Genomic DNA, 22,020 nt, shown 5'->3' on the forward strand with positions numbered 1-22,020 from the left:
TGTGTATGTGTATGTGTGTGTGTTTAACTTTTTAAAATCAGGTACTATCTTATATTACACGAGGTTCTTGGGAGAGTCTAATTTTCTACTGTATTTGATGATTTCACTCATTATGGATTGTTTTCATTGTGAATTGTAATTTATCACCATCTGTGGGGCTTTGAGTACAAGGTGTGTCCTTCTCAGAGGGTCTTTTTATTTCTTTCTATCAAGCTTCCCCAAGCTTGAAGGAGACAGAGGACTATCTTTTTATAATTTGTTTATTTTAAAAGGCATATCTATCTTCCCTTTTCTTGTCACTATAAAATGATACATGCTGTGTTAAAAAACATAAATAGGGAAGAGTATAAAAAATGAATGTGAGCGCTTCCCTGGTGGTGCAGTGGATAAGAATCTGCCTGCCAATGCAGGGGACACAGGTTCAATCCTTGGTCCGGGAAGATCCCACATGCCGCAGAGCAACTAAGCCCATGCACCACAACTACTGAACCTGTGCTCTAGAGCCCGCGAGCCACAACTACTGAAGCCCGCGTGCCTAGAGCCCATGCTCCGCAACAAGAGAAGCCACCACAATGAGAAGCCTGAGCACCACAACGAAGGGTAGCCCCCGGTCACCGCAACTAGAGAAAGCCCGCACGCAGCAGCGAAGACCCAACACAGCCAAAAATAGATAAATTAATTAATTTTTTAAAAATGTGAAATTCCTTTTCTTGTTTGAATATGTGAGATTAGAGAGGGGCATAGGAGACATTGATTTATCACTAATGCTGATGGAAAGGTACAGGATTATACACATTCATGTAGTGAGTAAAGTTAACTTGTCTCTTCCATCCTCACTCTTCCATGATTGGAAAAGAAAACTTGTTAGTCGTTACAGAGAATACATTTGGACACGGTAGCTTTCATTTTCATTTGTTATAGAATGACAAGCTAGGGAGTGAATAGTTTCTTACCAACGAAAAGGCCAGGGTTTTTGGTTCCTAAGAAATGGAATCAATGTGTTAGGAAGAGAATTATGATTTCATAGTAGATCAAATGAAGTTTTAAGAATGAGGATTAGGGACTTCCCTGGTGGTCCAGTGGTTTAGAATCTGCCTTCCAGTGCATGGGATACAGGTTCGATCCCTGATTGGGGAACTAGGATCCCACATGCCATGGGACAACTAAGCCCATGCGCCACAACTACTGAGCTCGCGTACCTCAATGAGAGAGCCCACGTGCTGCAAACTACAGAGCCCACGCACTCTGGAGCCTGCACACCACAGCTACAGAGCCTGCGTGCCACAACTAGAGAGCCTGTGCACTGCAACTACTGAGCCCACTCACCAGAACTAGAGAGAGATACCTAGGCGCCGCAACAAAGAGCCCGTACGCCACAATGAAAAATCCCGCATGCCTCAACGAAGATCCTGCATGCTGTACTAAAACCTGACGCAGTCAGAAATAAATAAATAATTTAAAAAAAAAGAATGATGATTAATCTTCAGAGTAGTGAGATAAGTTGAATCTTAGATCGTTTTGGAGAAGATCAAGCACAATCTAAACTGGCCAGAGCCCAGATTACTTCTTTTTTATGTATCTATGTCAATCCACTCTTTTACTGAGGTATAATCCTTTGAAAGTTCTTGCCTTGTATTAGTTCCAATCTCTGGACCTTACTTTTGCCCTTGCATGTCTATTAAAACCCAGTTCTCTTGCCCCTGCAGGCCTGTGATAGCCTGTTATGCTCTTGTTTGATTCCCTATTTACATTTTGTCCCACAAAAAAAGTTACATATACAAAGTTTGTTTGCCTGTTTTTACTCAGCACTTCTAGATATTTTATAGCAGGAAATTTTTAGGTTATCTAGTTTACTGTTTTACCTGAAACAGAACTCGCTACTGTTTCTTTATTATTTTATTGTTTGGGGAGAAGAGGAATAAAATCACCTGTAATCCCACTGTGCTAACATAGCAACAATATTCGCTTTTGTCCATACATATTTAAATCGTTGCAGTGTCATTTAGCCATTTATTATACATATTATTTTAATTTTTATATCTTCTTTTTTTTCCAGAACAATATAGCTGAAGTACAAGAATTGCATTCTGAATTAATGTGGAAGGATTTTATAGACCACATCAGTAGCCTTCTACATAGTGTTGAAGTGGAAGTCAGTTACTTTGCAGCTGGGATTATTGCCCACTTAATATCTAGAGGAGAACAAGCTTGGACATTGAGTCGTAGCCAGAGGAATTCTCTTCTGGATGATCTGGTAGGGTAATTTGGTGTTTTTTGGAAGCATACAAACAACATTCATAATGGTTAAACTGTCAAATCCTCGAAATGCAATGCTGAATAAATATTGTAACCCTTTCTTGTGTGCTTTGTGTCTTTCAGCATTCAGCAATTTTGAAATGGCCAACTCCAGAGTGTGAGATGGTAGCATACAGGTAACTAGCAAGATAATTAATATTAAGCCAGTAACCTAGTCATTTTGCTTGTGTAGAGGTCATTCCTATTAGATGTAGATTTTACCCTTTGGCATCTATCTTCGTACTGGCTTTAAAATAAAGTATTTTTAATTTATTTTGCTACCTGTCATTCATCAGTCCTTCCTTCATTCTACATTTATTGAAAACAGGTGCCAAGGTCTTGTTCTGTGCTCTTGAAATTCAAAGACGAGTAAGATATGGTGCCTCCGTACAAGAACTTTACAGCCTAGTGATGGAAACCAAATGTAAATCAGAAATAATTCACTCCTATGCTAGTTATGTACATAGAATGCTCTGAACCTGCACTGGAAAATGGTAAAAAGCTTCCAGAGGAAGTAGGTTGTGAGCTGAGTTTTGAGAGATAATTAAGTAGAGACAGAAGATTTTAGGTAGAGTATTAATGCAAGGAGGTCTAAAACGAGAACACATTTAGAGAACTAGAAATAGCACCTGATTTGTTCAGGGAAACAGTTTATAATAATTTACTGAAGGGCATACTAGATTCTAACTCTGTTTATGACAGGTGACTTGGTAGATAAGTTACTAATATACCAGAAGTATTCCAGATTGCTGCATAAATATTATTATTGCAATTTATTTTGTTGTCTACTTTATAAATGCTGATGCTGCCAACACTTTTGATTCCCACTTATGTTCTGTACATTTTTGGGCAGAAGACTTGTAGAAATAGAAAGGCTAATTCTAGAGCTCCGTCATGGTGTTGTTCTGGTTAGTTATCAACTAACTTCTCCTTATCTAAGTTTCCAAACCAAAGTCTGCAATTCTTCAAATGTGTATCTTCAAGACCAACAGGTGCTTTTGAGAAAAAATATGTTGTTCTGATCGCCTTCCATCTTCTGTACCAAGACTTTTGTCTGAATATACTCGTTTATCAAATGGCTAAGACAAAGAAAAGATGTTCTACAGAAGCTCATTTATATTATATAGTTTAAAAATAGCAGGATGAAATTTCTGTAGCAAAAAGCTCAGGAATCATTGCTTTAGAAAATGACACTAAGTACAGGATGTAACTTTTATTCTTTTCTTTGAACGTTTAGGTCCTTTAATCCATTTTTCCCATTACTTGGCTGTTTCACAACACCAGGAGTCCAGCTATGGGCAGTTTGGGCCATGCAGCATGTCTGCAGCAAGAATCGTATGTACCAAAAAGAGAACTGTGTTTTTCTTTTTCAAGTGAAATTCTCCTTGCACAGGAAAGCCATTTCTAAATTGTGTTTGATTTTTAAGGACACAGACTTTTAAAAATACAGTGTAAAGAGAATCTTAAGTTATGAACTAAATTTATACTTTCAGAATGAGCTTGGCAATATTAGAAATCAATGACAGTGGCGAATGAGACTTACACTGTTCTAAGAAAGAACTTCAGAAATCTTCATAGGAGTTTCTTGAGTCTTAGGCTGTGCATGCCTAGGGTGAGACTTCCTGAGGCCTGAAAAAGAACAAATACCAAGGAGCTTCTAACTGAACAACACATGGAGCTTACACAGGTTAGAAAATATTCTAATTCCAAACAGTGGAAAGAACTTAATACCCAGGACATTCACTACAGATGCCAGGAAAGATTAAACTAGCCCTAAATTAAAGGTTTCTCTAAGGCAACCCTGTGAAGCTTAAAAGCAAGTCTTAAATGATCAAGCTGCTCTGCAAGTAAACTGTCTGTCAGAGGAAAACTAAGCACTCTGTTAAAAAAGACAACAAAATCTATACACTCAACAGCATGTTTAGTTATATGGTAAGAGTTGCTAGATGAAAGATGAAGCAGAAAAATATGACCCATAACCAGGAGAAAAATTAGACAATTGGAACAGACCCAGAAATGGTAGTGATGATGGAATTAGCAGGAAAAAATTCAAACTTTTTTTATAGATATGATCCAAGATTTTAAAGAAAACATGAAATTAAGAGGAGGAAAAAAATAAAAATTTGACATGAAAAATATTTGGGTGAGCTTCAGAGTAGATACAAATGAGAAAAGGTCGGTGAAATTGAATACACAGCAATAGAAAATATCCAAACTGAAAGAAAGCTGGTTTAAAAAAAATTAGAAAGCAAGAACACCAGAATTATCCTGATATCAATACCAGGCAAAGACATAAGAAAAGAAAATTACTGAACAATATCTCTCATGAGCATAGATGAGGAAATTCTTAAAAATTTTTTAACAAATGGAACCCAACAGTATATAAAAAGGACCAAGGAGGTTATTCCAGGAATGCAAAGTTGGTTTAACATTTGAAAGTCAATGTGTTTCATCCTATTACCAGACCAGGAAAGAAAAACAATCTGATCATCTCAGTAGATGCAGAAAGAGCATCTAAGGATATCCTACAGCTAACATCAAAATTAGTAGTGAAAAATTAAATGTGACTGTTTCCCCTCTAAGATCAGGAACAAGGCAAGGATGTCCAACCTCACTGCTATTGAACATTGTAATGAAGGTTCTGTCCAGTGTGATCAGGAAAGAAACAGAAGGCATCCAGATTGGAAAGAATGAAGGAAAACTGTTTTTATTCACAGGTGACATGATATCTATGTAGAAAAATCCCATGAAATCTACAAGAGGGCAACTAGACTTAATAAGTGAGTTTAGCAAGCTTCCAGGATAAAAGATCAATATACACAAATCAGATGCATTTCTTTATACTAGCTGCAACCAGTATAAATGAAAAAATGACATTTACAGTTTTACCAAAAACTATGAAATACTTAGGGATATATCTGACAAAGATGTACAAGACCTGTACACTGAGAAAAACAAAGGCATTGCTGAGAGACGTTAGGGAAGGCCTAACCAAATAGAAGGACGGCACTTATGAGTTGGAAGACTTACTATTGTTAAAATGGCAATTCTCTCCAAATGTATTGTAGATTTATATAGTCCCAGTCAAAATCTTAGCAGTCTTAGCAGAAGAGAAATTCACAGGCTGATTCTAAAATTCATACAGAAATGCAAAGGACCTAGAATATTGAAACAACTTAGAAAAACGAAGAACAAAATTGGAGGAGTTACACTACCTGACTTCAAGACATACTGTAGAGCTACAGTAATCAAGGCAGGTGTTTTGTGGCTCCAAATGTGTGTTTTTTCCATACCTCATCAAGCAGTTCTGTAATTCTCAGCAGACATTGACTGGGTGTCCAACAAATTTAACTCAATTCTGACACTGTCTCCCTGGAGATAGTGTCAGATCCCACAGGTTAAGGGCTCAATCCCGCAACACTGCTGTCCCCACTTCAGATGCCAATCCCAAGTTTATGTTGTTACCTGTGCTTCTGACTGACTAGCTGCAGATCTGAGGTTCCCACGACCCCCCCTCCTCTGGTTCAATTAATTTTCTAGAGCAGCTCACAGAACTCAGAGAAACATTTAATTATATTTACCGGTTTATTATAAAGGATGCAGATGAGCAGCCAGGTTAAGAGATACATAGGGCAGGGTTCTGAAGGATTCTGAGCACAGGAGCTTCTGTCCCCACGGAACTAGGCTGTCCCATCATCCAGGCATGTGAGTGCATTCACCAACGTGGTGAATGCTTCCTTGCCCTGAGAGACATTTTCATATGATAAACTGGACTAATTATTAATGACTGAATGGGACTCTAGTAATGTGCTAGTATCTGTTAACTGTTACAGTCATTTTGTTTTAAGGGATCTGTCATCAAAGACCAGAAGATATAATAAGAACTATATTTGGTCTTTGTTCCTGGTTCCTAGCACAGAACTCCTCAAACCTTTATAATTTCCTGAGTGATAGGAGTGTCTTTTGTCATTCATAAGGATCCCCTTTTGACATACGGTAATGAGGTGACAGAGTGGGATGTCTCCCAGGGCAAGGCCACTGAGGTTTGCAGGCTTCCAGTAGATTTTGTAAGGCTCCAAAAGCAGAAGTGGTCTTAGGGTGAAGCCATATATTGCTCAACTAAGAAATAATATCATCTCTTGATCTGAGACTTTTTTTTTTTTTTGCGTTACGCGGGCCTCTCACTGCTGTGGCCCCTCCCACTGCAGAGCACAGGCTCCGGACGCGCAGGCCCAGCGGCCGTGGCTCACGGGCCCAGCCGCTCCGCGGCATGTGGGATCCTCCCGGACCGGGTCACGAACCCGTGTCCCCTGCATCGGCAGGCGGACTCTCAACCACTGCGCCACCAGGGAGGCCCCGCTCTGAGCCTTTTTTGATGTGTTAATGTCATATTGAATTTCTCTTATTACGTAGCCTATTTATTCATTCCTGTACCCTCAGCTCCTGATCCTCCTCCTCTTTATGTACACTCAAACTTTTCCACCTTTGGAAGGGACATTAATTTTGACCACTGTTGGTCTAGATTGCCAACAGCAATACTAGTCTAGCAAGTGTCTCCCCCTCAGTCCGCTGTCATTCAGATAGGGTAAGATTACATAGGTGCAGAACTAGCGGGCTGTTTTTACCAGGAGGCAATACAGTTGCATTCAGTGTTATTCCCAATTTTGCCAGATGGAGTTAAGGCATAACCCAACCCATTAGGCCCTTGGGAATCCTGACAAAAAGAGTTTACAACATAGGTACAATTTCTTGCTTAGGAATCATCCCTGCTTCCAGCATTTGTAGTTGCAGCCTTGGTTCTGTGACCACTGCACCAGGTAGGGGAATTAAAAAACGTTGTGATATGGGGAAGAAGAAGAAAAAAGTATAGTCATTATACCAGTATCCTCCCTTAGCAAGAATTACATAATCATATCAACATCCTTTCCGACTCCCTCTTCCCCAGGTTCCCCAGAAAAACAGGAGAATATCTAGTGGGGACATTCTATCTATCTATCTATCTAGTTGTGCTGGGTCTTAATTGCAGCTCATCAGATCCTTGGTTGCAGCATGTGGGCTCCTTAGTTGCGGCTCCAGGGCTTCTTAGTTGCAGCATGTGGGCTCCTTAGTTGTGGCATGCAAACTTTTAGTTGTGGCATGCATCTAGGACCTAGTTCCCTGACCAGGGATCAAACCCGTGCCCCCTGCATTGGAAGTGCAAAGTCTTATCCACTGCTCCACCAGGGAAGTCCCTAGTGGGGACATTCTTTTAGCTCCACTCATATTGAGTGTGAGCATACATATACTCGTGAAGGTGTGAAAGCTAGCCCTTCAGGCCTGTATCTCCCCCCTCCCTCCCATCTCCGATTTTAGATAACTAATGTTTTAATTGCCCATTCCAATTCTGTATCGAACTATTCCTCTGAGGAGGATATCTCTCTGCCCATTGTTGGACATTGTAGGGATAGAAAACGTTTTCCTTGACTCTGGCGCTTTGTGCCTTAAAATGCAAGAGGAATATGTCTAGATTCAGTCCATTTCTGCATTGCTGCAGTTCCTCCGTATCCACTCATCTCATGGACTCAGGTGGCCACCTCAAGCAAGCACATTGGGATATCTGCTTGTCAGTTCCAGTCAGCTTCTGAACATGGAAGAGAGTTCTTCTGATGGGCACAGATATGTCCTGCCTTAATGACCAGGTTTCCATTGCCCTTGTATCCACCTACACGGCTAGACCATTGGCCACTGCCCATGAAAAAACCCAAACAGAGGGTTTTACCACTATTCAGTATTTCATCCTTGGGAAAGGATGGGAAAACAGCATGCAGTTCAGTCCACAGAGCTGTTTTGGTTTTACCTATTTCAATCAGAATGGTGGCCTTCCAAACAGGATGTTGTCTGTTTACCTTGGAACTGCTATCCACAAACCAAGCAGCTGTTTGTTGGTTGTTGGCGAGCTGTTTATAGGGCACTGTCCAAGTGACTATACAATCTGGCAGCTCCTTGTGCAGTTCCAAAGTCAGTCCTAGGGACTGACTAGGGAGAAAGAGGCTCCCTGCTCATGAGTATCTCCTTGCATTCTCCAGGTAGCACGATCCTGTATAAACGAATTCTGTTTTATCATGGAACTCTTCTGGGCACTGCCATCCCCATTAGAGTGTTTCTCTGACATCACTCAAAACGTCTTGGGTATTTCAGGTTTGCAGATCATTTTTTGTCCTTCAGTCATGAGGGTAGCTTCAATTAATGTCAAATAGCAAGGTAGTAAATGCCCCTCAAATGGAAATTCTCAAGTCCAAAGTCCCAGTAATCATCTCTGGTAGGCACTCACAGGCTTTTGCCATAAACCCCAGTCAGTCCTTCACATAGGGCTATGGCACAGAGAATTTGTCCCTACCAGCACTCCAGCTTCTATTCTACATTGCATTGGCTTGGGCAACCTTACTGGTTCCCATTTAGCATGCCCAATTAACATTGCTTGAAAGGTAGATTTACATGCTTTCTGTTTTGTGATGTTAGGTAGTGGAAACATTTCCCAGTCAATAAAATGTTCATTCTCATAATACCCTCAGGTAAAAGAAATGTAACCACTTCACATAAAGTCTGTTCAACCATACCAATTCTCCTACAAACTTTTACCTTAATTCTTTTAACCCTTATATTCCTAACTGTAACCATCCACAGATTTTGGTCTTACACTACTAGGTAGGAGAGTGTTCCCCAGCCAGACATAATACTCATTTCCATAAAATATTGAGGCAAAGGAGACACAACTTCTTTACATAAAGTCTGTTTAAACATTCCAGTTTTCAGGACTTCCCTGGTGATCCAGTGGTTGAGTATCTGCCTACCAATGCAGGGGATGTGGGTTCGGTCCCTGGTTGGGAAACTAAGATCCCACATGCCTCAGGGCAACTAAGCCCAAAGGCTCTAGAGCCCGTGGGCCGCAACTAAAACTCCATACAGCCAAATAAATAAATAAATATTTTTTAAAAAAACACTCCCAACTTTCATAATCCTGTCAATCCTTACATTTTTTTTTTTAAACTCTCTAATTGTAGCCCATATCAGGACTTCACCAGGAACTTCTCCACTTCCTAAGTTACCCACTCTTGTGCAAAAGGCTTTAAGTCCCCAGTAAGGAGTCAAGCCAAGGAATCCTGGCCTTTTGTCAATCTTTGCCTTGATTAGATAAAACAATTGAAGGTCAGGTTTGGAGTCATCTCTAAATTCCATTGGTTGGGACTTCCCTGGTGGCGCAGTGGTTGAGACTCTGTGCTCCCAGTGCAGGGGGCCCGGGTTTGATCCCTGGTTGGGCAACTAGATCCCACATGCATGCTGCAACTGGGAGTTTGCATGCCGCAACTAAGGGGCATGCCTGCTGCAACTAAGACCCAGCACAGCCAAATAAATATTTTTTAAAAAAAAAAACAAACATTGGGCTTCCCTGGTGGTGCAGTGGTTGAGAGTCCACCTGCCGATGCAGGGGCACAGGTTCGTGCCCCGGTCCGGGAAGATCCCACATGCCGTGGAGCGGCTGGGCCCGTGAGCCATGGCCGCTGGGCCTGCACGTCCGGAGCCTGTGCTCCGCAACGGGAGAGGCCCCCGTACCGCAAAAAAATAAAATTAAATTAAAAAAATAAAAAAACATTTAACAAAACTCTTAAAAACATAAATAAATAAAAAAATAAATTCCATTGGTAACTTTTACTGTTAGTAACTGATTGCAGCACAGCTGCTACTCCACATCATGGAGTAGCCACCCAAAAACCAGAGGTTCCTTATCCCTCACCTTTTTATCCTTTCTGTTCCCTAACCACATGTTTCCATAAGCCAGGACCAGGATAGCAAATCCCACTTCTGACACCAATTCTGATATGTGTTTTTTCCACATCCCACCTAAAAGTTCTCCATTTCTCAGCCGACACTGACTGGGTGTCCTACAAATTTAGTTCAATTCTGACACTATTTACCTCGAGATAGTGTCAGATTCCACAAGTTAAGGTCTCAGTCCCACAAAAGTGCCCTCACTTCAGGCACCAATTGGAAGTCCAGGCATAAGCATAAACAAAGAATGTTCAAAGGACCAGAATAGAGAGTACAGAAACAGACCTATACACATATGGTTAGTTAGGGTTTTTTGTTTTTTTTTTCTCTGTACACTTTGGCTTTTTTTTTTTTTTTTTTTTTTTTAGGCGGTACACGGGCCTCTCACTGTCGTGGTCTCTCCCGTTGCGGAGCACAGGCTCCGGATGTGCAGGCCTAGTGGCCATGGCTCATGGGCCCAGCCGCTCTGCAGCATGTGGGATCTTCCTGGACCGGGGCACAAACCCGTGTCCCCTGCATCAGCAGGCGGACTCAACCACTGTGCCACCAGGGAAGCCCCTGGTTAGTTAGTTTTTGATATAAGTTCAAAGCAATTCAATAGAGAAATAAGAGTCTTTGCAACAAACAGTACTGCATCAAGTGTATCTCTATCTGCAAAAAAAAAAGAACTTTGATTCATACTTTGTATAAAAAAATTAACTCTTGGGGCTTCCCTGGTGATCCATTGGCTGAGACTCCAAGCTCCCAGTGCAGGGGGCCCAGGTTTGGTCTCTGGTTGGAGAACTAGATCCTGCATGCATGCTGCAACTAAGAGTCCACACACCACAACTAAGAAGCCCACATGCCACAACTAAAGATCCCTCATTCCACAACAAAGATCCTACATGCCACACCTAAGACCTGGCACAGCCAAAATAAATAATTAATTTTTAAAAATTTAACTCTTAATGGATCATAAGTCTAAATATGAAACCAAAAACTATTAAAAGTTTCTACAAGAAAATGTGACAAAATATTTGTAACCTTGTCTTAAGCAGATTTTTTTTTTTTTTTAACATCTGTATTGGAGTATAATTGCTTTACAATGGTGTGTTAGTTTCTGCTGTATAACAAAGTGAGTCAGCTATAGATATACATATATCCCTATATCTCCTCCCTCTTGCGTCTCCCTCCTAACCTACCTATCTCACCCCTCTAGATGGACATGGCACAAAGCATGGAGCTGATATCCCTGTGCTATGCAGCTGCTTCCCACTAGCTATCTTTTTTACATTTGGTAGTGTATATATGTCCGTGCCACTCTCTCACTTCGTCCCAGCTTACCCTTCCCCCTCCCCATGTCCTCAAGTCCATTCTCTATGTCTGCGTCTTTATCCTGTCCTGCCCCTAGGTTATTCAGAACCACTTTTTTTTTTTAGATTCCATATATATGTCTTAGCATACGGTATTTGTTTTTCTTTCTGACTTACTTCGCTCTGTATAACAGTCTCTGGGTCCATCCCCCTCACTACAAATAACTCAGTTTCATTTCTTTTTATGGCTGAGTAATATTCCATTGTATATATGTGCCACATCTTCTTTATCCATTCATCTGTCGATGGACATTTAGGTTGCTTCCATGTCCTGGCTATTGTAAATAGAGCTGCAGTGAGCATTGTGGTACATGACTCTTTTTGAATTATGATTTTCTCAGGGTACATGCCCAGTAGTGGGATTGCTGGGTCGTAAGGTAGTTCTAATTTTAGTTTTTTAAGGAACCTCCATACTGTTCTCCATAGTGGCTATATCAATTTACATTGCCACCAACAGTGCAAGAGGGTTCCCTTTACTCCACACCCTTTCCAGCATTTACTGTTTGTAGATTTTTTGATGATGGCCATTCTGACTGGTGGGAGGTGATACCTCATTGTAGTTTTTTTTTTGTTTTTTGTTTTTTTGCAGTACGCGGGCCTCTCACTACTGTGGCCTCTCCTGTTGTGGAGCACAGGCTCCAGATGCACAGGCTCAGCGGCCATGGCTCACGGGCCCAGCCGCTCTGCGGCATGTGGGATCTTCCAGGACCAGGGCACGAACCCGTGTCCCCTGCATCGGCAGGCGGACTCTAAACCACTGCGCCACCAGGGAAGCCCCCTCATTGTAGTTTTGATTTGCATTTCTCTAATGATTAGTGATGTTGAGCATCCTTTCATGTGTTTGTTGGCAATCTGTATATCTTCTTTGGAGAAATGTCTATTTAGATCTTCTGCCCATTTTTGGATTGGGTTTTTTTTTTTTTTTGATACTGAGCTGCATGAGCTGCTTGTATATTTTGGAGATTAACCCTTTGTCAGTTGCTTTGTTTGCAAATGTTTTCTCCCATTCTGAGGGTTGTCTTTTCGTCTTGTTTATGGTTTCCTTTGCTGTGAAAAGCTTTTAAGTTTCATTAGGTCCCATTTGTTTTTTTTTGTTTTTACTTCCATTTCTCTAGGAGGTGGGTCAAAAAGGATCTTGCTGTAATTTGTGTCTTAGAGTGTTCTGCCTATGTTTTACTCTAAGAGTTTTATAGTATCTGGCCTTACATTTATGTCTTTAATCCATTTTGAGTTTATTTTTGTGTATGGTGTTAGGGAGTGTTCTAGTTTCATTCTTTTACATGTAGCTGTCCAGTTTTCCCAGCACCACTTATTGAAGAGACTGTCTTTTCTCCATTGTATATCCTTGCCTCCTTTATCAAAGATAAGGTGACCATAGGTGTGTGGGTTTCTCTCTGGGCTTTCTATCCTGTTCCATTGATCTATATTTCTGTTTTTGTGCCAGTACCATAGTGTCTTGATTACTGTGGCTTTGCAGTATAGTCTGAAGTTCAGGAGCCTGATTCCTCCAGCTCTGTTTTTCTTTCTCAGGATTGCTTTGGCTATTCGGGGTCTTTTGTGTTTCTATACAAATTGTGAAAATTTTTGTTCTAGTTCTATGAAAAATGTCATTGGTAGTTTGATAGGGATTGCATTGAATCTGTAGAATGCTTTGGGTAGTAGAGTCATTTTCACAATGTTGATTCTTCCAATCCAAGAACATGGTATATCTCTCCATCTGTTTGTGTCATCTTTAATTTCTTTCATCAGTGTCTTATAGTTTTCTGTATACAGGTCTTTTGTCTCCTTAGGTAGGTTTATTCCTAGGTATTTTATTCTTTTTGTTGCAATGGTAAATGGGAGTGTTTCCTTAATTTCTCTTTCAGATTTTTCATCATTAGTGTATAGGAATGCAAGAGATTTCTGTGCATTAATTTTGTATCCTGCTGCTTTACCAAATTCATTGATTAGCTCTAGTAGTTTTCTGGTAGCATGTTTAGGATTCTCTATGTATAGTATCATGTCATGTGCAAACAGTGACAGTTTTACTTCTTCTTTTCCGATTTGGATTCCTGTTATTTCTTTTTCTTCTCTGATTGCTGTGGCTAAAACTTCCAAAACTATGTTGAGTAATAATGGTGAGAGTGGGCAACCTTGTCTTCTTCCTGATCTTAGTGGAAATGGTTTCAGTTTATTACCATTGAGAATGATGTTGGCTATGGGTTTGTAATATATGGCCTTTGTTATGTTGAGTTAAGTTCCCTCTATGCCTACTTTCTGGAGGGTTTTTGTCATAAATCGGTGTTGAATTTTGTCGAAAGCTTTTTCTGCATCTGTTGAGATCAAATTCTGAAATATGCACAAAAGTATGATCTACAAAAGAAAAAACTAGGGACTTCCCTGGCAGTCCAGTGGTTAAGACTACACACTTCCACTGTAGGGCACGCGGGTTCAATCCCTGGTTGGGGAACTAAGATCCCGTAAGCCACACGGAGCAGCAAAAAAAAGAAAAAGAAAAACCTGCTAAATTGGACATGAACAAATCAAACTTAAGGATTTCAGCTTTTTGAAAGACATTATCAAGAAAATGAAAAGTCAGTGCACATACTGGGTCAAAATTTTCAAATCACATGTCTGATAAAGCATTTGTGATCAAAATATACCATGTACTCTCAAAACCTAATGATAAGAAAAGAATACAAGAAAATGGACAAAAGAGTTGAACAGACTTTTCACCAAAGATTTACAGATGGCAAATAAGCACGTGAAAAGATGCTTAACATCATTAGGATAGTTGTATAGATCAATGCAATAGAATTGAGAGTCCAAAAATAACCAAGCATCTATGGTTAATTGATTTTTAACAAGGGTGCCAAGACAATTCAGTGGGGAAAGAACAGGTTTTTAAAGAAATGGTGCTGGGAAAACTGAGTAGGCACATGTAAAAGAAACAACTTTGACCCTTACCTCATACCATATACAAAAATTAACTCAAAAATGGATTACAGGCCTAAGTATAAGAACTACATTTACATATGCATAAGCATATAAAACTTTTAAAAGAAAGCATAGATATAACTCTTTATGATGTTGGATTAAGCAGTGATTTCTTATATAGGACACCAAAAGCATGTGACAAAAGAAAACTAGTCTAATTGGATTTAATAAAAAATTTTAAAACTTTTGTGCTTTAAAGGACACCATCAAGAAAGTGAAAAGACGACTCCCAGAACGGTTGAAAATATTTGCAAATTATATACCTGATGAGAGATTTGTTTTCAGAATATATAAACACAATAGTAAAAAAGAAAATAACCCAGTTTAAAAATTGGCAAAGGATCTTCAAAGAAAACATACAAATGGCCAATAAGCATTAAAAGAAGTTCAGAACTTCCCTGGTGGTCCAGTGGTTAAGACTCCATGCTTCCCCTGCACGGGGCACAGGTCTGATCCCTGGTCGGGGGACTTAAGATCCCGCATGCCACAGGGCGTTGCCAAAAAAATAAATAAATAAAATTAAAAAAATAAAGATACTGTCATGATGGCCAAAAAAAAGTTCAGCATCATTAGTTATTAGAAAATATAAATTAAAGCCACAGTGAGGTGTAAGCCACTTTACACCTGCTAGGAAGGCTGCCTATAATCAAAAAGGTGGACAATGACAAGTGTTGATGAGGACATGAAGCAACTTTCTCATTCATTGCTGATGGGAATGAAAAATTATACAACCATTTCAGAAAACAATTTGGTGATTTCTTATGAAGTTAAACATACATTTATGGATGGATCTAGAGACTGTCATACGGAGTGAAGTAAGTCAGAAGGAGAAAAACAAATATCGTATATTAATGCATATGTGTGGAACCTAGAAAAATGGTACAGATGAACCGGTTTGCAGGGCAGAAATTGAGACACAGATGTAGAGAACAAATGTGTGGACACCAAGGGGGGAAAGTGGTGGTGGGGGGGGATGGGTGTGCGATGAATTGGGAGATTGGGATTGACATGTATACACTGATGTGTATAAAATTGACAACTAATAAGAACCTGCTGTATAAAAAAATAAAATAAAAATCAAGAATAAAATAAAAAAATAAACATACATTTAGCATTTGCCCATCATTTTAGGTATTTTCTCAAGATCCAGGAAATGAAAAGTTCCCAAAAAACTTGTGAAAGAATGATTATAGCATTTTTAGTCATTGTAATGAAATGCTCAGGGAGAGAGAACATTCAACAAATGTCCATCAGTACAATAACATCAAAAACACGTGACGTATTCGATGCAGCGGAATACTTCTCAGCTTAGAACAACAAAAAAAGATTACATACAGGTAACAACTTGGAAACATCTCGAAAACATCATGCTGAGCAAAAGTAGACAGACACAAAAGGTTACATGCTGTCCAGTTATATGAAGTTGTAGGCAAAAGTCTATATCACAGAAATTAGAACAGTGGTTACCTGAGGGGTGCAGGGGAGATTGACTTCAAAGGTGCACAAGGAAACTTTTTAGTTGTTGAAAATATTCCATATCCTGATTGTGTTGGTGGTTACACAAGTGTATACGTTTGGCAAAACTCATAAAACTATAGATTAAATTAGGTGTGTTTTATTGTGTGTAAATTAGACTTTATGACTAAAACTAAAAAAATAAACTTTATAAAGTTTATATATGACTAAATATGACTAAAACTAAAAAAATAAACTTTAAAAGGTATGTGTAAAAAAAGGCAAAAGGAAAAAAATATTTAAAAATAATGAATACTGCATGTACAATATGACTGCTATTAAATATTTATTTATTTATTTATTTTTGGCTGTGTTGGGTCTTCGTTGCTGCATACAGGCTTTCTCTAGTTGCAGCGAGTGGGGGCTACTCTTCATTGTGGTGCACGGGCTTCTCGTTGTGGTGGCTTCTCTTGTTGCAGAGCACAGGCACTAGGCGAGTGGGCTCAGTAGTTGTGGCTCACGGGCTCTAGAGCACAGGCTCAGTAGTTGTGGCGCGCAGGCTTAGTTGCTCCGCGGCATGTGGGATCTTCCCGGACCAGGGTTCGAACCCGTGTCCGCTGCATTGGCCGGCGGATTCTTAACCACTGCGCCCCAATGGAAGCCCTAAATTTTTTCTTTAACATAGGAAATGCATAAAAGTGTAACAGTACCCATCTTACTCATGATTTGGGGGTCAAAGAAGATTGTCTATGTCTTACGGTTATGATTTTTATATATATTATATATAATATATATAATGGTATGTGTATTATCTATGATCTATGTGTGGGCCTTGTAGTGTAGGCATAACATCATTACAGAGATGTTTTTCAAGCTCTAACTTACATTAGTGAGCAATAACAAAACAGCTTAAATTTAAGCAAAAAAATAAAAATTATTCCACAAAAAAACAAATTAAGTTTTTTAAGGAAAGCTCTTTCTCCTGTTTTCTTTCAGCCTCAAGGTATTGCAGCATGCTGATTGAGGAAGGAGGATTGCAGCATTTATACAACATCAAAGAACATGAACAGACTGATCCTCATGTCCAACAGATTGCTGTGGCCATCCTGGACAGCTTAGAGAAACACATTGTATGCCATGGAAGACCACCTCCCTGTAAAAAGCAGCCCCAGGCCAGACTAAATTGATAGCTATAGGTAATTGGATAATTGAATCACAGAAATTCTTTTCGTGATAGGTTCACTTGGAATATCTTACCCTCTCTGATGTTTTGGGGGTTTCTACAACAAGAGTCATAAAGTGAGTATGGGATTGATAATGTACAGTACTGCCCATGTGAACAGTCTCTGATTTGTCTTGTGATTTTTAACTTATCAGATGAGAAGAGTCTCTTCCTTGATCATTGCCTTTTAGGAAAATTTCCACATCCTTCAGTGTTTGAACTTACTTGTGCTTAAAATTCTACAGTTTTATGAGGAAGTTTGCACGGACCCTTAGGCCAGACTTTTCTGATCTGAAAGTCCCTTCAATTTGCAGCTTCAGATAAGCTGTTAACCTGATTTCTGGCACTGCTTCAGTTGTAAATTTTATATTGCTTCTGTATAAAATGCCTTTATTCTCTGTCTGTGTATCTTTTATAAGATGTCCTTCTTAGTGTGAAAGAATGGAAATCTGAGTCCTCTCCTTGTGAAAGCTACTCACTGGCTGGTGCTCGGATGGCTGGCAGAAAATATATTAAAAAGAAGAACTACTAAGGGAAAATAGAGTTTAGGAACTGGGAAAAGGTCTGCTCTTGTGGTATATAGTTTTTAAACTGGGACTGGCTAATCTTCTGGGGCCCACCTCTCCTGAGGCATTGCGCAGTAGCTTGTTCTTCATATTTATTCCTGGAGGCATGGGCTGCTGCTTCCTACACAGACTGCTGGTTACTCTCTAGAAATATTTCCCCAAACACCACAGTTTAAAATATTACAGCATTCTGCGTTAGAGATTAACTGTCTGAATTTCTTTATGTCATATTGTTGTGAAAATGTGAATTTTACAAAAATCGTCTCTTCCTCAAACAGACCATCCTTTTCCCTCTATTTCAAAGTCATTTTGTTCAGTGGAATAGAGACTACACATGGTATTACCTGCTCACTTAAAATACAATTAACAACAGTAGATTTTGCCATGAGAAGTTAATTTTCTTTTGTTTCAGACTACATGTATCTTAATATTTTCATGTTGGGGAAGGATATCCACATCTCACTGCCAAAAGTAAACAAGAAGAATTAGACTATTGTTAAATGTAATGATTCTAGTTGCAGTGCATAAAAGGAAATATTTTGTGATGGGTTATTTTTTAGACAGTTGCCTTTCCTTTAAGAGAGTTGTTACAGTAAAGAATCAGTTGTCAATAATGGCAGTTGGGAGGCAGCAAGTCACCAAGAGAGTTATTTTTCATTAAACAAAAAAAAAGGCAAAGGATTTATACGATCTGAAGAGAAACCAGAGTATCCACCTTAAATTTTAGTTTGTGAATAAAGTTAACCTACAGTCTTAGATGACTGCATGTTTTCATTTGGAAAACATTCCAAAATGTTTTCAATAGAGATTTTAAATAATACGTTTAAAATCATGGTGATTATTCAGAAGCATTTTTATTTAGAAAGGAGCTGGCTTATTAGTATGCTGATAATATTTTTGACATACACATTTCATACCACTATCACAGTAGTCATACTTGAATTATTTGGTACTCCTTCACAGGAGTGAAAACTTAAATGAAAATAGATATTTACAATCATTAAAAACCATATTAAATTATGGGTTAATTCTGACTTAACCAGTTTAAGGAATGTTTATAGGTGTGAGATAAATTTTCACAGATGATTTCTATTTCAGAGGAAATGGAAAATTCTTTTAAAACTTTCCCCCTTTTTCTGGGTTTTAAATATCTAAGGCAAAATGTAGAAAATAGGATGGCCTACAAAAGCTTGGAGTCGCTAGCTATGTAGAGCATTTCTAGGTCTTCTAGCTTGTGTAGTTAAGGAAAAGCCTAATTGAGAAGTTTGGCTTCACGTTTCTATTGTATCCTATTCAAGACAAAAGTACATGTTCCTTCTAGGCTAATCCTAGGTTTTTGTCTTTATGAATTGTTTTCAAAAATGGCTAAAAATGTATGGAAAACAATAAATCCCTTCATTACTCAGAATAAGTTGTTGATAGATGAAGACTCAAATATATTGAAATTGAAATTTGCTACTTTGAGCACTGGTAATGGCCAGATACTTTTGAATCTTAAAAGCAAAATAATTAGGCACATCCCAAATATATAAAAAATTTAGTGCCTTTGTGGCTGGGATAGCTCTTAAAATTGTGTATCTAATTATGGCACTGAATTGTCTATAAGGTCTTGAATCTGGCTATAATACAGTATATATGTATATGTATATATACATGTATATATATATAAAAATTGAAATTATGAGGTGTAACTGGCCTGTCTCTACAGAAAGAATCTATTAGGCCTCCCGTTTGCATTTGTACACTAGAATGTAACAGAACTTGGTGCCTTCAAGGGTTACCTCTTCAGTGACTTAGAGGTGCTGTTTCAAGCACAATTTAGACTAGGGTTGAACCACTCATTGCTCAAATCATTGGTGTGCTCAGATATTGCAAATTATCACTACATCAGTCCACAAGCAACAGCAAGGTTTAGATATACTAAAGGAAAAAGGAAATAGATCTACTAAAGGAAATGGGAAATGGAATTAGACTTTTTAAACTATAAGGATGCATGTGTAAATTTATTGAGTAAAACAAGAACAGTCTGAAATTAAAGCAAAAATAATTAGGGTATCTCATTCTTTCCATCAAGTAAGTTTTGCTGTTCTCTTTATACTCTAAAAAATCATTTTTTCCTTTTGCAGTTGAAAAGGAACATAAATCAAATCAAATAGTAATAAGGGGTTAATTTACTCTCTGGCCAAGGACTCAGTGGTTACTGATCTTAGTTGAGAATTAAAAAAGTCATATCAGACTCACAGATCCAGGAATTGACCTTAAATATTGCCGCTCCTCACCCTTGGACAGAAATGCCGTTTAGTGGCACTAGTCAATTTAAGTGAATTACCCAAGGTAGAGGTGAATCCCACAAAGCAACTATGGGAATTTAATTTCATGATATCTTTTGTTTGCAAGCTTCCAAAGAATCAAGGATTCATGTTTTAAAATATCAGTGCTGTATATCCAGCCTAGGAAGTTGATCTTGCTAGTGGGACCTTTTGAGTTGGCCCTTTTTCTCCCCAGTCACTTTCATTTGGCTATATTTTAAATTATGCCATGCTCAAGATAGTATTGGGCCATCATCTAGACCTTTGGAGCACATTTTGATGAAAACATATTTTATTATGGTTCATTATGTGCTAAATTAGGGTAGAATCGATTAATGAACCGTGGTTTTGGCTTAGTGCTTTAAAATGCCTGACACCCCACCCTGTCCCCCCATAGAACAAGGTGCAGCAATACCCAAGGTTGAAAAGAGGTCATGAGTAGCCAGGAAAATAAACTTACTTTGTTGTATATGTTGAAACCCACCCCTCTCCTGCCCTCTAATGGTCTGTTTACATTATTTGGTTATTGTGCAACTTTTATCTTGAGATAAACAGTATTATTAAACTGAAGGTGTAAGTTAAAGGCAATATCATACTGTTGGCTGACGTGGGCAGTTTCATCTGTATGTTACTTATTTGGGGGCTTTATATGGCTAGGGCTTCAGAGTAGTGTTCCGAGATAGCTTACAGAGAGGTTTGCAAACTTATGGTTTCCCTCTCAAATCCATTGTAGCAGTTTCAAATGATTGTGTGGATATTGGATATTTAAATTTTACCATTTGCTTTGTATTGACACATTTTTCATTTTTTGTATTAACTCACGAACTGTTTATTTAAGTAATAATGCAAATCCAGACTTCATCCAGTGATGAAAATAGCGGTATGATAGGAAATTTTGCTGAGTGTGCTTTAAATGAGTAACTGCTTTATCTTTTTTTAGTATTTCATAGATTTTGTGTGACATGTACACTCCTAATTATGCTTTCTTTGGTTTCCAAATCTTAACCTAAGACATTCTTATGTTAACTGATTGATAGCCTAAGAGAGAACTTTCTCTGCCTGTTTCTCCCCTCCCCCAATTTTTTTTGGGTAAAGAAAATCAATGCTATTTCTCGTTTCTCTGGATGAAGCAAAGCTCCTTTGGACAGCACAACCTAACTGCATAGCTAGATAGAATGGTTATCGAGAATATTTAGAAAATCCAAATTTATCAAATTATGAGAAATCATAAATGTAGTTCATTAATAATATGTGCTTAATTTTGAACTTATTTTGGAAAATTGTTCAAATTGGGTTCTTTTAAGCTTACTTTAATCAGCTTAGAAGCAAGAAACTACTTTGCTAATGAAAGCTGAGACATACTTTCATAAAAGCAGGAAATTCTTGAGAGCATTTAAAAATGGGAGGATGTTATGTCAAGATTTATACTTTCAGATAATCTGTAAGAATAAAATTTTTAAATCCCTGACTTTTGTAGAATTCCCGCTGTCAAATTCTCACTGACTTGTGAGTATGGAAAAAGCTATCTTTTGCTTGAATTCTGATGGAAGAGTTTAACTCCTTTTAAAGGATATGAAAAATTCGTTGGAAAGTGTAATGTGTATACATTTCAAAGGCTGTCAATTGTCTGGACTGAAGGCACTGTTCTTACTGTGGCCAGATGAATGGGAGTGTCCTGTACATGAATCATGGTGTTTTAAATCAGGACATCACTTAGGTATTACTGTTGTGTATACAGATTTTTGTTTTGGGGATTTTTTTTTTTTTGGCCTAAATAAATGTTACAAATTTTATGTAAAGTGTGTCTTGTCTACATTTATTCTGGGCATTTGCTTTAAAATTTAAAACTAATGCTTCAAGATTCAGATTCCTTGGTCATCCGTTTGTAACAGTTGCTTTCTGGAAAAGGCCAGTGGGTACTATTTATGTGTTGGAACTTGCATAATTTATAAATCCTTCAGAGAACTTAACAGTTTTGTGGAGAAGAGGAAGTGTCAAATAAACAGATAAATACTACATAACATTGTATTACAGACCAG

General features: G+C 38.5%; 1 protein-coding gene across 2 annotated transcripts in view; it reads left to right on the forward strand.

Moving 5' to 3' along the window:
• Nucleotides 1-21,774, forward strand: part of ZYG11B (zyg-11 family member B, cell cycle regulator) — an 80,336-nt gene extending 58,562 nt beyond the window's left edge. For both annotated transcript variants that reach the window (XM_067726155.1, XM_067726156.1), the window contains 4 exons: nt 2,057-2,254; nt 2,380-2,432; nt 3,533-3,630; nt 16,881-21,774. In XM_067726155.1, the coding sequence (XP_067582256.1) occupies nt 2,057-2,254; nt 2,380-2,432; nt 3,533-3,630; nt 16,881-17,071 (540 nt within the window). In that variant the 3' untranslated portion in view covers nt 17,072-21,774. The remainder of the gene's footprint in view (nt 1-2,056; nt 2,255-2,379; nt 2,433-3,532; nt 3,631-16,880) is intronic.
• The last annotated feature ends 246 nt before the right edge of the window (nt 21,775-22,020 follow it).

Source organism: Pseudorca crassidens, chromosome 2 (genome assembly GCF_039906515.1).
Source record: "Pseudorca crassidens isolate mPseCra1 chromosome 2, mPseCra1.hap1, whole genome shotgun sequence".
Classification (NCBI taxonomy): domain Eukaryota; kingdom Metazoa; phylum Chordata; class Mammalia; order Artiodactyla; family Delphinidae; genus Pseudorca; species Pseudorca crassidens.